A 15,904-nucleotide genomic window follows, 5' to 3' on the forward strand; every position below is an offset into this window, starting at 1 on the left:
TATAAGAATTTATCCTGAGATTAAGTTGACATAACGGGATTTTTGACCAATCTGGTAAGTTAGAAAGCAATTTAAATGACCTTAAGTCATTTGGATGAATGTTGTTCTTAGTGAACTACGTTTCATGAAGAACTGAAGTCATTTTCACCAGATAAAAGTTTAAGCAAAACAAAAAAACACGAAAAACATATTTAACAGCTCCTAAAATTTTATATTTTAAGAGATATTCCTTATGTTAGATATTAATAAAAATGTGTTTATAAATGAAAGCCCTTTAAAAAATAAAAAAATAATGCTAGACAAATATAAAGCACTATTACCCACAATTAGAAGTTATAAGTTTTAAATAGTGTAAACATTTTAATATTTTGGCTAAAAGAAAATAAAGGCTTGTATGAAAAGAAAATAATGTACTGAGAAATGTATCATTTTTAAACATGAAAGGACAAACCAGAAGAATTTCAAATTCACAGAGATTTTTGAAACTTTTTATTTATATTTTGGTCTTACAAATATCATTTTTAAATTGACTTTTCTGTAAAAATGTAAAGCACAAAAATTTGCTAAATATCAGATCCACACAAATCCTCAAAAGGTTTTCTGTGTAGTCTTCATTAATGCAAATCTTTGAGAATGTTTTACTCTTATTTTAGATCTTGAATCTGTTTCACAATAATGAAGCCATAAAGTTTTTATGCAGTGCATTCATTATAAACTATAGAATTTCTATTAAAAGGAAAGTTGGGTGATAAAAAATATGAAAGAATCTGAGGATCAAGCAGTCTGTTGAGGCTCGGTATACCTTACTTGCTTTGTAGTTTTCTGTCATTACTTTCAAAGGGCACATAGCACATGAGGCATAGTAGTAATCGTCTCCTTACTAACCTCCCTAATTTAAAAATCTGTTGTTTGTAAAACTGGACCAATTACCACAAACTATCATTTGCATAATTAACCAAAAATCTATTCCAAAGCATTTCGTTAGTGGTATCAACAAATGTAGGAGGATAGAAATTTATATAAAATGACTTGTTAAGCTTGCCATTTCCTTAGGTATCATGGGCTGTGCTGCCACTTCAACTTTTAATTAGATGTTTAATGCCTCACAGTAAAAGATTGATCAAAGGATGGAAGCACAACTAAATTATTTTCTAGGTGCTGTAATATTTCATTTGGGAAGGTAACAAAAGGATAGGACAGAATTTAATCTAGATTTATATGCGTTCCAATTTTTCACTCAGGAATTCTTCTACACTGTCTGTGTTCCATTTGAGGATGCTCAGCTCTTCAGCAATGTTCCCACTGTCATCCAAAAGCTTTAGTACAGGGTCTGAACCACGAACATACTACGAAAAAGAAGGACATCATTATTTTCTGCTTAGAAGAGCTTTATCAGCCTCAAACAAGATCCAAACCAAAGCAATTCAGCTTAACTAAATTTAATAGTAATATAAAAAAGCTTTTAGACATAATAGTACATACAACAGATCTTAAAGGAAGTCTTTTGGGAAATAATTTAATGAGATTTCATAAAAAATGATAATTAAAAAAAACTACATTTTATCTCTAAAGAGAAAAACACCTGTTGGTATCAATATAGTTTATTTGGGATTTACACTTATTATTGACTGTAACAAATATTTATTGCATACATAGTATTTTCAAACTTTCAAATGAGCTGAAAATTTAATGGAGGAGGAAGACAAGTTCAAATAATTAACGAGAGAGAATGATTGCATAAGAGCAATGGTAAAATACATAAGATGTATATACAAATTATCAGACAGAATTCTACATTGGACTTTGAATTTTCTTTGGTTTAGAAATCTAATGATTTTGTTGTAATTAGTTTATAATTAGGTTGGTTTCCTGAAACTTCCAACCCACTACTTGGGTCTCCAATATTTTTCCAGAGTTCTGAGAAATCCTAACTCTGGGTAAATATGATGACAAACATGATCCCATTCCTTAAGAAATCAATCTTCAAAAAAGAAAGAAATTAATGCTGCAAAAAAGAGATTCCAATAAAATCATCTTACCTTGATTTGTAGTCCTCTGAATAGTTTGGGTTTATCACTCCTGACGAAAGCTTTAGAAAAAAGAAAAAGATTCAAATTGTTCACTTTCAAATCCAAGCTAGACATAAAGATGAATACAAAAAGCATAAATCAATTCAATAAGAAAAATATTAGATCCTAAGTGGAAAAAACTAAGGAGATTCAAAGATATGAATACAAATGGAAAGACATATACTCTTCAATGGGGCAATGAAATATTTTAAGATGTTAATTGTTTCAAATTAATCAAAATCCCAAATTCCAATGGGAATTTGAGGGCTTGACAAAATGATAGTAAAGCTCACCTATTATAGAAGAGTAAATGTGTGAGGATAGTTACAGTTTTGAAAAAGTAAAACATGGGAGGAGACTTTGTTTTTCAACTGCTTTTTAATATATAATACTGACACCAGAATTATATATTACATATATTTACCAGAATAGATAAAACAAAGAAAGAGATTAGGAAATCAAAAGAGATATAAATATCATTATGTGTTTTTTAATATGGTAAAGCTATAAAATCAGAGAGAGGGAGGAAGCGGAGGGAGAAATTGTGTGTGTGTGAATTATTCAATACATATTTTTGAGAAAACTATTTGGGAAAAGGATAGAAAAATAGGTGTCTACATCATATCTTATATCTAGATGAATTCCAGATGGATTAACTTTTTAAATTCATTCAACAAATATTTATTGAATACCTACTGTATGTTGTACAACAGAGATAAAGCTTTATAAAATGAAACATGATTTCTGCTCTAAGTAGTTTATAGTCTGTTGGAGAAGAAAGACGCTAAACAAGTAATCACACAATAATTTCAGTTAAAAACTGTCAAAAAAAAAAAAAGAGAGGTTCAGAATACTACTATAGCATTTAACACAGACAATGTGAATATGGAATATGAAATTCTTTTTGTAAGCATGACCTTAAAAGAAATGCTCTATAGATATACCTACATGAAAACTGAAACTTCAGTACAGTAAAACAGCACTACAAACAAAATTAAAAGTAAAAATCACATATGGTGGGAAAATCATCTCTAACATATAACGTATAAAGTGCTCTTCTAAATTATTAAGGAAAAATAAATACTAGGTAGAGAAATGAACTATAGATAGGAACATATCATGTGAAAATATATAAACAATCAATAAACATTTGAAATAAATGTTCACTCTAGTAATCAAATAAGTATCAAAAAAAACAAAACAAAACAAAGAGGTATCCTCAATTCAGAGTGACAAAAATTAAAAAAAAAAAAGGTTAGAGAGGGCATGGAGAAAAGGATTTTGTTGGGAAAAATATGAATGGACATAACCTGCCTAAAGGGTATTTAGCAAAATGTACCGAAAGTCTTAAAATGTACATACTCTTTAAACCTGCAAGTCCCCTTCTAAGAATTTCTTTATTCTGAGGAAACAATTACACAATAATGCAAAGATATATAAGGTCCTGCTAACCAAGTCTGGAAATTTGGCAATAAGCTAAATGTGTTAAAGGCTACTGGTTAAATAAATATGGACCATACTATATAATGCATCCAATCATTCAAAATTATGTTAATCTACATTCAGTGATATAGAAGCAAACTCATATTATATATAAAAAGCAGGTTATAGATCAGTTTATTTCCTATGATTGCTCAAAAATGATGGATAAACATTTTTATATATACGTATACATTTACAAAGGAAAAAGGCCAGAAGCACCAAACAAAATCTTTAAAAAAATTAAGCAAGAAAAAATATGAAATACTTAGCACAATAAATGTAACAGAAAATGTTTATTATTATTTTAATAGGGGGTTATATCTGGAGCATAGGGTTTGGGGAAATTTTAATGGATAGTTTTCCTTTTGGGGGTTGCTGCTGATCTACATTTTACCAATTTTTCAGTAATAATCATGTCTAACGGTCCAAGTTAAAAAAATTTAGAATACATCTTTCTAAAATAAGAACAAATGAGATGTTTCATTTAGATATTTGATAGTTTATAATACCAGTTCTATATTGCTTGCATCATTCTCTACTTAGATTTTATAATGACACACATGCTTTTGAGAACTTATTTTTTAAACTTAGAATTAACTAGCAATAGCACTATAGAAATGTTTCATTATGAAGGTCTTTATATACTTGTATTTAGGACAACACAAACATTAGTGAATGGTTTTTCTTTTAAGGTTTTGAGGACTTGTTGGAAGAGACTTATATTTTGCAGACTCCTGAATCCCCCAAAAATGATTTTATGATATGCTGTTGCATTTTTACCATCCCTTTGGCAAATGTATGCACACCTGTGCAAAACACTGCTTAACACACAGTATGGAACCTACTACATAAGAAACCTCTCTGGGGCATATTTAATAACTTTCATTCATTCAACAGATTTTTTAACAAGCTGGAATGAGTGAACAAATTTAAAAGGAATATTTAGAAGAGTCACTAATGACAATTTTCATCAGTTCTGTGCTCTTTGCTAAGCATAGATCAATAAGCTACATTTTGAATGAAGGGAATGAATATCTGTTAAATACCCTGTAGTAGCAAATTACATTTTAGAGGCAGTAAATTAATCATTTAACAGATATTTGAGTAGTTATTATATACACATAGCACTAGGATAGGCTACAAGAGAATATAAGGGACTTACAAAAAGACCTCACAGCAACTTATTTTCTAGTTTACTTTCCGCAGTTTTAAAAACAGCAGATATCAGTTTGGAGATTCCTAAAGAAATTAATCCAGTCACTTTATTTCTGGAAAATGTTCTTATACCAATTTGATTATTTGTCAGAAAGGCAGTTTTATTAATAATACTTCAAAGTGATGAAACATACAGAGTGATTAGAAAACACAGTAAATGTTAACAACTTTCCTCTTAGGATTCTTATCAGCATGTCATTTGTGCAGCCCCAGGAGAAGATTTGTTTTGCCATACACACTGCTTGGAAAGTTGTGGGACTCTTCGTATAATTCAGAAACTTCAGAGTTAACTATAAAGAATGTTGTCTAAAAAAATCTATCCTCTTCTTTGTTCTAAAAAGAGGATAAAAGTGGGGATGGAGAGTAATAGAAAAGATGTATCTTGAGGTTACAAAGAAAAAAATGTTTGAATTATGTTATTTTCAAAATCATAAACTAGTAAAAATATAAATAAAAAAAGAGACAAAATATGCTCAGCTAGATCTAATAATATACCGTTGATCACATTATATGTAGTCCTACAATGTACTCTATTGGTTTTAAGATTTAATTTGGGTCTTAATTTAATAAGGGCTTATGGCAGGTAAGACTTGTGAACTGTCACGTAAAATTACATGGAAAAATAATCAGATGTTTTTCTGTTGATTAAAAATACGTACATTTGAATCAGAATATATTCTAAATAAAAATGCCATACCATACCCAGAAACAACACAAAGAGAACTGCAAAAACAACAAACAACAATAGAACTGGATTCCCAACTGTGCTCAATGAAAGATACTGGGTATCTAAGAGTTTTTCTAAAATAAGAATATTTACTATCCGATACAAACCACTTGGAATGCAAAATAATGAGTCATTTGGGTCCTCCCAATAAGTCAATTTAAAAGTACTTAAAAACATTCAGATAAGGGCAACTTAAATAATTAAGAGAATTTGGGAAGATTGGAAGAACAATAATGAAGGCAGGACAAACTAAAAAGATTATGACTTCTCAGAATAACAAAGTCAGAAAAGGAATGTTAGAAGACTATAAATTCATAGGGTATACAAACAATGAAAACACAGGCTTTTTACCAGATTCCCATTTGTCAAAACTGGGGACACCATTTCATGAGATAAATTTAGTAAACCCATTTATTCATTTAATATTTGAATTCCTCTTAGTAAGAGGTACAGTGTTGGGTAGATTCTAGGTATATTAAGGATATATATATAAATTCTGGGCCTTAAGAAGTTTCTATAATAATTTGGTAGAGGCAAAAGACCAGTAAGCCAAAATAAATACATTATGATATTTTGTGGAAATTGCTATGGAACATAAAGAAGAGAGTGAAAAATTCTGTCCAAAAGCCACTCAAAAATAATGCTAGAACTAAATTTTGAGTGAATAGGAGATTGCCAAAGAATTAGGAAGGGGCATAGTAAGTCAGGAGGTATGTAGTGTGTGCAAGGACTTAGAGGTCAAGTTCAGAGAACTGCAAATAGTTCTGCACATGAACTAGAAATGTGAACCTAAAACAGAGAAACCATGTTGTGATGGGTTTCATATATGATGCTCTTGAGTTTGGTATTTATTCTGTATGTGATGGAAATCTGTAAGAATTTTAAGCAAGAGGACCACATTATCAAATCTGCCTATGAAAAGGGCCTTTTTGGTAGCTGCATAGAAGAGTCAATAGAAATAAAAGGAAACAGAGATAGGCTAGACCAGATAACAAGTAACTAATCCTACTTGCTTGTAAAACTGACAAGTTTTACTATCTAGCCTTTTATAGAAAAAGTTTGCCAAGACATACAAAATTAGGGAAAATTCATATATATTTTTTTGAAGACAGACACATCCTTAACATGGTAAGACTCACACTTGTATGAGAAGGAAAACATACTTATTTATATTATTACTTTTGATGTCACCACAGTGATAGAACACTAAGCCCAATCTATTAAGAGAAATTATTACACTGCCTTTCTTACTTAAACAGTCAAAACATGGAAAACAAAAGTATTTTAGGAAGCATAACTGGAATTGGCTAGGAAATATGATCTGGGACTTTTTTCTGTAAACACTGAGTTGTTTAATATGGATAAAACATTTCAAAATTAAAATCCCTCTCTCTTCTGGAAAAATTTAACCTTAATTTATGTTTTTATTTTATGACATACATAGCTAATTAAAGTTGACTGAATTTGAAAAATTGCAACATATTGTAAGTTAAAGTATACTGAAAGTTATCATGCTAATTCCTGAAGCTACCTGATGCTGATGACAAAGAATATGAAACAATGACAACATGAAAATTTGTTTGGAATTTGTAATAATGGTAAAAACTGCCAATTCTCCTTCATGCCCTATTCCAGAATATCTCTTAGTGAGTCTGAAAGTAGGAATACATAATGGTTGTATTAAAAATATACCAGCTCCTCATGGGTTCAGAAAATATTGGTATTATACATAATTATAGTAAATATGGTTATGCATTACATAAACAATCATTTTCATTTTAAGTCAGCTTGTACTAATTAAATATTTATACATAGAATTAAGATCCAATTGTTTTCAAAAGGAAAAGGCAGCATGACTACATGTACCCAAAGGTTTGAGAATTTAACTATACATAAAAAATATATATATATATAATTAAGTTCTACTACAAAGATTGATAAACTATACTCAAGCTTTTATAGACTGAACTATAAACTGTAGAAATTATTACCAAGGACATAATAAAATCTGATATCACAAATAGAAGGGTAATTGTGGTATCAATGCTACTCTTGACCTCAGGAAAAGCTAAGTCACAAAAGATTATTAATAAAACAAGTCAGTAAATATGAATAATCAATAAAATTAAAAAGCAACTGCCAAACTCTAGGAATAAGAGTGATCACATTATCATTCAGAGAGCTTACATAAAAACAGCTATGGTACAATTATGAGTTTAAGTATTTGAGGGAAAAAAGCAACAGAGTAAGGAATTTTTTTCCCTAAGTAGATGTAGATGTTATATTCTATTCTGTGCTATGTCAGAATTTGTGCTTATTCTAACAAAGAATGTATTTAATTAGATGTTTATCTGCTTTGGGCCTCATATAAAATGTCCCAAGTCAAATTATTCTATTTCATTTTTGTGCCAAAATGAGCAGTATTTTATTATAAACAATTCTAGGTCAGCAATAAAGGAAAGGTGCTAATACAGGCAATTTTATAACATCATAAATCCAAATAATTATCTTGCCATTAAGTAAACAAGGCAAGAAATCATGGGAAAGCCAGCAGTGACAAAAACAGAATGAGGCACATAAGTAGAGCACTCATGTATTTCAGTTGAAAAAAGAAAACAACGTCATTACCTTTGTTGATCCAGAGAAAGCAGATACCTACTAAGAAGAGATCTTGCTAGCTAATTGGGCTCAAATTTAAAAACAGAGCACAGCAGCCTTTTCTAAAATGGGCCTCTCACACAAAGGGTGCTTTAAGGAGAAACCTCCACTAAGCTGCCTGCCTTGCGCACTGAACTGCCTGCCTGCACTGTTCCTGCTGACTGAACCAACCCTTATAAAGGAGTTCCTGGAATCCTATTTTAACCAACAGGAATGAGACTTTCCCTATTCAATGGAAGCTGTGCAGCTATAGCCCCCCATCAGCATCTTCACTGACAAATCAGAGCGACTCCATTTTGACCAATCAGGACAGTGCCTTTTGGACCAATCAAACTTTGAGGATTTGGAGTCCTCATTTGCATGGGGATGGAACAATCAGGGACTAGGGGCAGGGACTTCTCTATATAAGTCAGATCCTCTCAGCTCAGAGAGCAGACTTTTTCTTTCCATCGCATTTCCCCAGCTGGAGCTGAAACACTGAAGACATCTAGCTGGAACAGAGTGGAGCAGAGCAGGTAGAGCCAACTGGAGGAGGGCAGAGCAGAGCTGTCTAGCCAGAGGGCCGCCTGGAAGCCATGCTGTTCCACAGCTGTGCTGTATTACAGTTGAGTAGTTTGCACTGAATAAAATTTCCTTCTTCACCACACCCCAAATTGGGGATTCCTGTTGGTGTTGTACTGGTGTCAACAACCACTGGTTGACACCTTCAGACAAGTTCAGTTTCATAAAACTGATTTTAAAGTAACATGCAAGGACAGAACAGAAAAAAGCTTTAGTCCAAGGATTTTGGGAGCTGCAAAGTTTCATTACTGTTTGATATCTGCCAAAAGAATATACTTTCACAATTATCCTTTCACATATTTATCCTTCAAATTTCCTGTGAAGATATGCATGTATGACTTCCTCTCTTCTGCATCTCAAGTTCTATGATAATTAATTCTATTCTCGATTTGTCATTTTGTACAGATCTAGTCTCACTTAATGCAATTATTCCTTAGGAGTTTTATATAAATCAATTCACATTTAAAATATACTAGAATGAAATTCTACCTAAAGTGGTTATGTTTATATCTGGTAAAAGAATAGTTCTCATAAAATGTATGCGTGATAAAGAGAAAGCTCTCTTTTTAAGAAAATAACCACCTCATCATGTGTTATATGTAAATCTAAATTTCATATACTATGCTTTCTTAAAGCACCCTAGTATTCAACAATTACTATAAAATTCCACTGCCATGAAAACAAATGTGGAAAAAATTCACATGCTGTAGAGAAAGTATAATCCTAAAAATTGTTACTTGTATTAATATTTAATAAAATTATTCTTGTAAAATGCTGATTTTAAATTATTAAACTGAAATTTTATTAGAGTTAATTTTACATACCTTGGACTTGAGGGAACCTTCCCAATTTTCATCCACAGACTTCAAGAATAGCTCCTGAATACAGCTGCAAAGGGAAAATCAGGAATTTAAAAAACTGGTATAAATTAAAAAATGTAGTTATAAAATATAAAATTTCACAGCAGAAACAATACAGATATTCTTTGAACAGATATACAGATTGAACAAATGTCAGCATTGACTAGGACTATCTAGTTCCAGTCCAACAAAGAAGGAAACGGAGGCCAAAGGATATTAAATGGTAGAGGAGGTTAAGCCCTACCTGGGGTATACTTAAACTTAGCCAAAAAGATTGAAGAAGATATGGAGACCTGACAATGAATTCAAATAGGTAAGATGTCCTACAAAGTTCTTCACATAATCTTAAGGATTTTCTACACTACAGTTTTTTAGGATGCTAAGTTGAACAGTTGTGTATCCATCTATCCAACATAGATACTTAATGAGAATTCTTTACAGTTGCTTTTAAAATTAAGTAATCATTGTTTTAAAACAAAACCCCCAATACCTTTAAAAAGTAATTATGGTATGTACTATGTAAAGATATTATGGGAAAACCAGTAAAATTTCATTATAAAGAACTTAAATCAACTATTTTCCCTTAGTGACTTCCAGTTGAAACGAATTCAGTGAAATATTGCTTTTCTAGCTATAAAACCTGCACATCACATTCTCTTTATAGTAAAAGCTTATTACAAAAAACTTAAACTCAGTACTTTATTACAATTAATTCAGTTGAAATGTATTCATTGGTAAACATCTTTTTTTTCTTTTTTCCATAGCTGTATAGCCTGCCCATTCTTTTTGTAGTGACTTGGGAATGCTGTGACTCTAAGAGAAGGCAGACAATGGTAAGAACACACTATATCCACTGTATTTCTTAGCTTTTAGACTCGTTTTTTAATTGTAATTCTAAGAGCTAAAGATGGATTTTACTTTTAAAGTTCCAAAATAGCATAAAAGTCACATGTACTATGCATGATTATTTTTGATACTTTGGAAAATATAGAAAAGCACAAAGTAGAAATTTAAAAATCAACTTAATTTCACTAATCCAAAAGCTATTTTTTAACATTTTAGTGATGCTGGGTTGTATCAATAGTTCTCAAGTTTTTAAGGGTCAAAGATATTTTTGAGAATCTGATGGAATTTTGCTTCAATTCAGGTTATTCATGGACTCTCTGGAACTACTGATGGATTTCAGAGTAAGAACTCTGATAACCTCTAAGATTCTTTGCAATAGTAAAAATTTAAGATTAGGCTGATCTAAGTCTATAAAATAAGTTGTTTGTGAATAAGATTTGGTTAATCTTGGTGAGACAAGTCCCCCGCCCCCAAATCTTTAAAAATCTCAGCCCATATTGCCAATAAGCTCATAAAAAGATGCTCAACATCACTAATCATTAGGGAAATGCAGACTAAAACCATAATGAGATACCACTTCACGCTCATGAGGATGACGATTATCAAAAAAGCAGGAAACAGCAAGTGGTGGCGAGGATGTGGGGAATTTGGAACCCTTGTAAATGGCTGTTGGGAATGTAAAGTGGTGCTATGAAAAACAGAATAGTGGTTCCTTAAAAAATTAAAAATAGAATTATAGGATTCAGCTATTGTACTTCTAGGTATATACACAAAAGAACTGAAAGTTGGGATGTGAACAGAAATTTGTAAACTAATTATTATTCACAATAGCCAAAAAGTGAAGCCAATCCAAGTGTCTACTGACAGATGGACATGTAAACAAAATGTTGTATATACATAATAAAATAGTATTCAGCCTTAAAAAGGAAGGAAATTATGACATATGCTGTAACATGGATGAATACTCAAGATATTAAGCTAAGTAAAATAAGGCAGTTACAATAAGATAATACTATATTGGTGATTCCACTTCTATGAGGTAAAGTAGTCAAATTCAGAGACAGAAAGTAGAATGGTGGTTGCCAGGGGCTGGAAGAGGGAAGAACAGGGGAATTATTGTTTAATGAGTATGGAGTTTCAGTTTGAAAAGATGAAACAGTCCAGGAGACAGATGGTGATGATATTGCACAATAATGTGAATGTACTTAATGTCACTGAACTGTATGTATATTTTACCAGAACTAAGAAGAAAAAAGGCCATATTAAAATTTCGTTATTAGATTTATCTTTTATTTGCAAGTGGCGATCCCTTGGGAACTCTAAGTGGAGATTCCATTACCTTATATGATGGTATTTCTCTACACCACTATTTCCCAAAATTCTTCCTATCATCACATGTGGAAAATGGGAACGACCGTACGGATCACTAGGATAAAAAGGGGAGGCTATTTATAACTAACTGGTGGCCTCTGCTCACTCGGCTCCCCACTTGGTTTTCTCAAGGACTGAAGGACTCAGTATCCCAGCATACTTGTAACCCATTCATGGAAAGTACTCTGCACCACAGAACCCCAACTAATTAATCAAAAATATTAGAAACATATTCTTTAATGAATAGGCAGCTCAAATGTGACCTTCTCCAGGAAAACTTTTGTCGGTCTCATTCCCTCAGTGAGGGACTTTCCACAGAATTCTGTTCCTATCATAATGTACTATAAATAGTCTATAATTTCACTGTGGACAGGAAATGTCTTATTTATCATAATTCCCCCCGAGAATGGGACACAAAGCTGCTCAATGTATGTGTGCTGAATGGAGAGAATTATTCATTTAGCAGAATTAGACATTTCTTTTCTCATCATGTAACTTTCAAAATATTTCAAGTTCCTTTGACATACTTTGTAGAGCAGACTGTGTTGAGTTCCAGTCTAGAATGAACAAAAAGAAAATGTAACTCAAAGCTGCACAAAATGATTAAAGTCAAATTCTAAAAGCATTAATTTGGGATGCTATTTGGCATTTTATTATGAATCTGTAGTGTTCATGGGAAAACATTTGCTTTTCATGGTAAATAAAAAACTATAAATTGTGCTAAATTTTCGGTGCCTATTTATAAGGTAATTATAAACATCTTTGGCAGCACATAAATTCACTGTACACAAGGAAATATATGCTACTTATAATAGAAATTCTCAAGGGCATAAAGTATGAAAGGATTCAAAAAGGTTAAAACTTCCAATTCCTTGACTTTCACCCTTAGCATTTTTACCTTTTAAAGTAATATCACTCACATACAAAAATCAAACATTTGTGGAAAATTACCAGTAGAAGAGAAATCAAAGAAGCAAGTTATGTAACTTTTATATAGCAAGCTTATATTTTTTATAGCAAGTTGGTAGGCCTCTTTTCTATATGCGGTAGAGAAGTCTATTTGTATAGAAAATCTAACTCTAGGGATTACAGGTCATTATTTCATTAGGATTGTATTATCTGAGCTCAAATAATTTAAATAGAAACACACAGACACTTCTAGAAAAGTACAAAAATGATGCACAAAATTACATTTTTTCCCTTTAAGTCCATACCTAATTGCACACTATTTACAATTGCCAGGTTTTCCTAAAATTTTGAGGGGGTCCTCTGGGTATAATGTAGAAATATTTAACTACTTTAGCTCTACAACTAATTTACCTTATTTGTAACAGGATTTTTAAATATATTTATTTCTCATTTAAAAATAAGTGATTTTTATTTATTATTCTTAAAATAAATTTCCGAAAGTATATTTTTCGCAATTTAAATATATTGTATTATAAAAATTTATTTGTATGTATCTCAATTTTAGATTCTGTACATTTCATACATTTTTCTTAAGTTTTTGGGACAATGCACTCCTTTCATTGTAGAAAGACTTCCTGATAAATTGCTGTTGGAATATAATGATACCCACATGACCAAACTCTTGTTATAAAATTTTAGGAAGGGCTTCTAATGAGATTTTTATGTATAGAAAAAGACCAAAAGTCTTTATTTTGTGGAAATAATTCTGCGTAATTAAAGTCTGTGTTGCTACAAAACAGTTCAGATTAACAGCAAGACAAAAAATGGTCTATGCTGTTTCTTACCAGAAAGCTAAATTCCAAAATAAGTTAATTCATAACAGTGAATAAAAGGCAACACTTGTAAGTTATGTAAATTTCTTGAATTTTAAAAAAGTTTTGCATGTGTTAATATTTACTACCACCATCACACCAGCACCACAAATCTAAACCTGGTCCAAGTCAGAAATATTCTACAACTTTCCAACACTGAGCACTTAATATATTCTTGTTGGTGACAATATCCATGGCTCTAAAGAAACATGACAGTAAGAAAACCTTGAAATAAACTAAGTCAAACTGAATATCAAATTTTCATACCGCATGATATTGTTAAATTAAACAAGGAGGCCATTAAACTGGGTTTGTTCAAAGGCATCAGCAGCCTATGTAAGCAAACCAAAACCTAAGCCTGTAAATGTCTCAGAGTTAAGAGATCTAAGGACAACCTAAGAGTTAAAAGCCTAAAGACAACAAATCTGAAACAGCCAATTAAGATTTCCCAAATAAGACAACTGTTTAAGCTATAGCCCATCAAATTATTTCCTTGCTTTGCTTCTGCATCTACTCTATAAAAGTCTTGCCCCCAACTCTTGTTGGTGGAGCACCTAACCATTTCCATTTGACGCTGCTGGATTTTAACTGATTTTTGCTCAAATTGCTAAAGATTGTAATATGCCTCAGTTTATCCTTTAATAGTACAGTGAAAAGACCTCATTGTAAAATCAAATGTGTATGTGGTCCAATTATGGCTCTGCCATTTACAAGCAGCCTGTCCCCTTGGGTAAGTCACTCTCTGTGAGCTTCAGTTTCCTGTTTGAACAAAAGAGATATTCTCTGCTATGCTGAGCTGCAAGAAGGAGTTAACAACACCACAAAGCAAAAAACCTGTATTCTTTTAAGTGTTCAGTAAGTAACAACAGCTATTATGATTATACTTTCTTTCACACTATCGGCTAGGTTTAAGTTGTGTATTTGAAACCCATTTTCATAGTTAATGGAGCTTTCTGTTCTGGGGCTATTCAGGGCTATCACTCATTGTTCCTCTGTGATTAGAATGGCCACTCCAAAAATTTCTCAAGCTTTCAAATTCAAATTACCTTACAGCAGCGTTTTCAACCTTGACTGTACACTTGAATTACCTGGAAAGATTCTGAAAATTACTGATCCCTGGAACTTACCCAGGTCCAACTAAATTAGTGTATTTGGGGGTGAAATCCAGGCATCAGTATTTTAATTATTATTACTACTTTTAAAGCCACCCAAGTGATTGTAACGGGCAGCCAGGGATGAGAACAGAATTACTGCCTTGGACTATACTCAACTGTTAATGAGGCAAAAATTACAAAACAATCTAACAGTAGGCTTTTGCTCAACAGACTAACCAAATTAATTCTAAAAAGTAAACCACATGAGGCTTGATTACAGCAAGACAAATGCTGCAATACTGTTTGTCTTCCCTTATGAAGTATTGCTTGCAGCCATACATTCTTATTTTTGAAATCCTTTTATTTAAATGCAAAACTTTAGTATTAAATTCAGTAGTACGGTTAGAAAAAAACTGGAAAAACTTTGAATATTAGTAGCAATATGAAGAAAATGCTCTAACGTTAGGTGAAATAAAAGGTAAAATTTTAACTGCTGAACAGAACTCAGACCTGAGGAGGAACTATTTTATAGGTCTTGAAGGCTTACCCTCAAATAAAATGTAGGAATTAAAAAATAAGGAAGTATGGGGTGACCGGTTAGCTCAGTCAGTTAGAGCATGGTGCTGATAACACCAAGGTTGCCGGTTTGATCCCCGCATGGGCCACTGGGAGCTGTGCCCTCCTTAAAAAAAAAAAAAAAGGGAAGTATGAATATAATATGATGAAAGCTGAGTATTATGTTATTTAGAGATCTTAAATGAAAAATAATTGATACACTCAAATATGCGAGCCACTCTTCCAAACATTAATTGCATCCAGCGTAACTTCTGAAAATCAACTTTACTCCTTTCAAAAATGCAGAAGCTATTTTTAGCAAAATCTGGCCAGTTAATTTATAGGGAAATGTTTTCAGCCAAAACCATATGGTTAGTGATCTACTGGTGTTTTAAGTTTTAATTCATTATTCATCATCAAATCATTCCCATATTTTCTGATTTCTTAAAAAATGTCTGGAGCACTACAAACAATAAGCTACAATTACACATAGACAAATAATTAGGATACTTAAATTTTTTGTGATCTGGTAGTAAGCTTTTGTTAAGATTTCACTTTAAGTCGCTGAAGCAGCAGATGTATAAGGCAAATGGTTTATGTGCCGATACTTCCATACACACTGGCTGATGGTATTTTTGCATAGGAACAATGAATGGACATGGAGGATTAGGGAAATAAATTAAGT

At 31.9% G+C, this 15,904-nt stretch overlaps 1 protein-coding gene across 1 annotated transcript in view; it reads right to left on the reverse strand.

Annotated features, from left to right (window-relative positions):
• Positions 1-459: 459 nt before the first annotated feature.
• SELENOF (selenoprotein F) overlaps positions 460-15,904 on the reverse strand; it is a 31,381-nt gene continuing 15,936 nt past the window's right edge. Inside the window, exons 3-5 of the mRNA XM_033114218.1 lie at positions 9,537-9,600; positions 2,040-2,089; positions 460-1,346 (exon numbers count right to left, since the gene is read on the reverse strand). Coding sequence (XP_032970109.1) covers positions 1,215-1,346; positions 2,040-2,089; positions 9,537-9,600 — 246 coding nt within the window. The 3' untranslated portion in view covers positions 460-1,214. The remainder of the gene's footprint in view (positions 1,347-2,039; positions 2,090-9,536; positions 9,601-15,904) is intronic.

The sequence above is a fragment of the Rhinolophus ferrumequinum genome, chromosome 9 (genome assembly GCF_004115265.2).
Source record: "Rhinolophus ferrumequinum isolate MPI-CBG mRhiFer1 chromosome 9, mRhiFer1_v1.p, whole genome shotgun sequence".
NCBI classification, from domain to species: Eukaryota; Metazoa; Chordata; class Mammalia; order Chiroptera; family Rhinolophidae; genus Rhinolophus; species Rhinolophus ferrumequinum.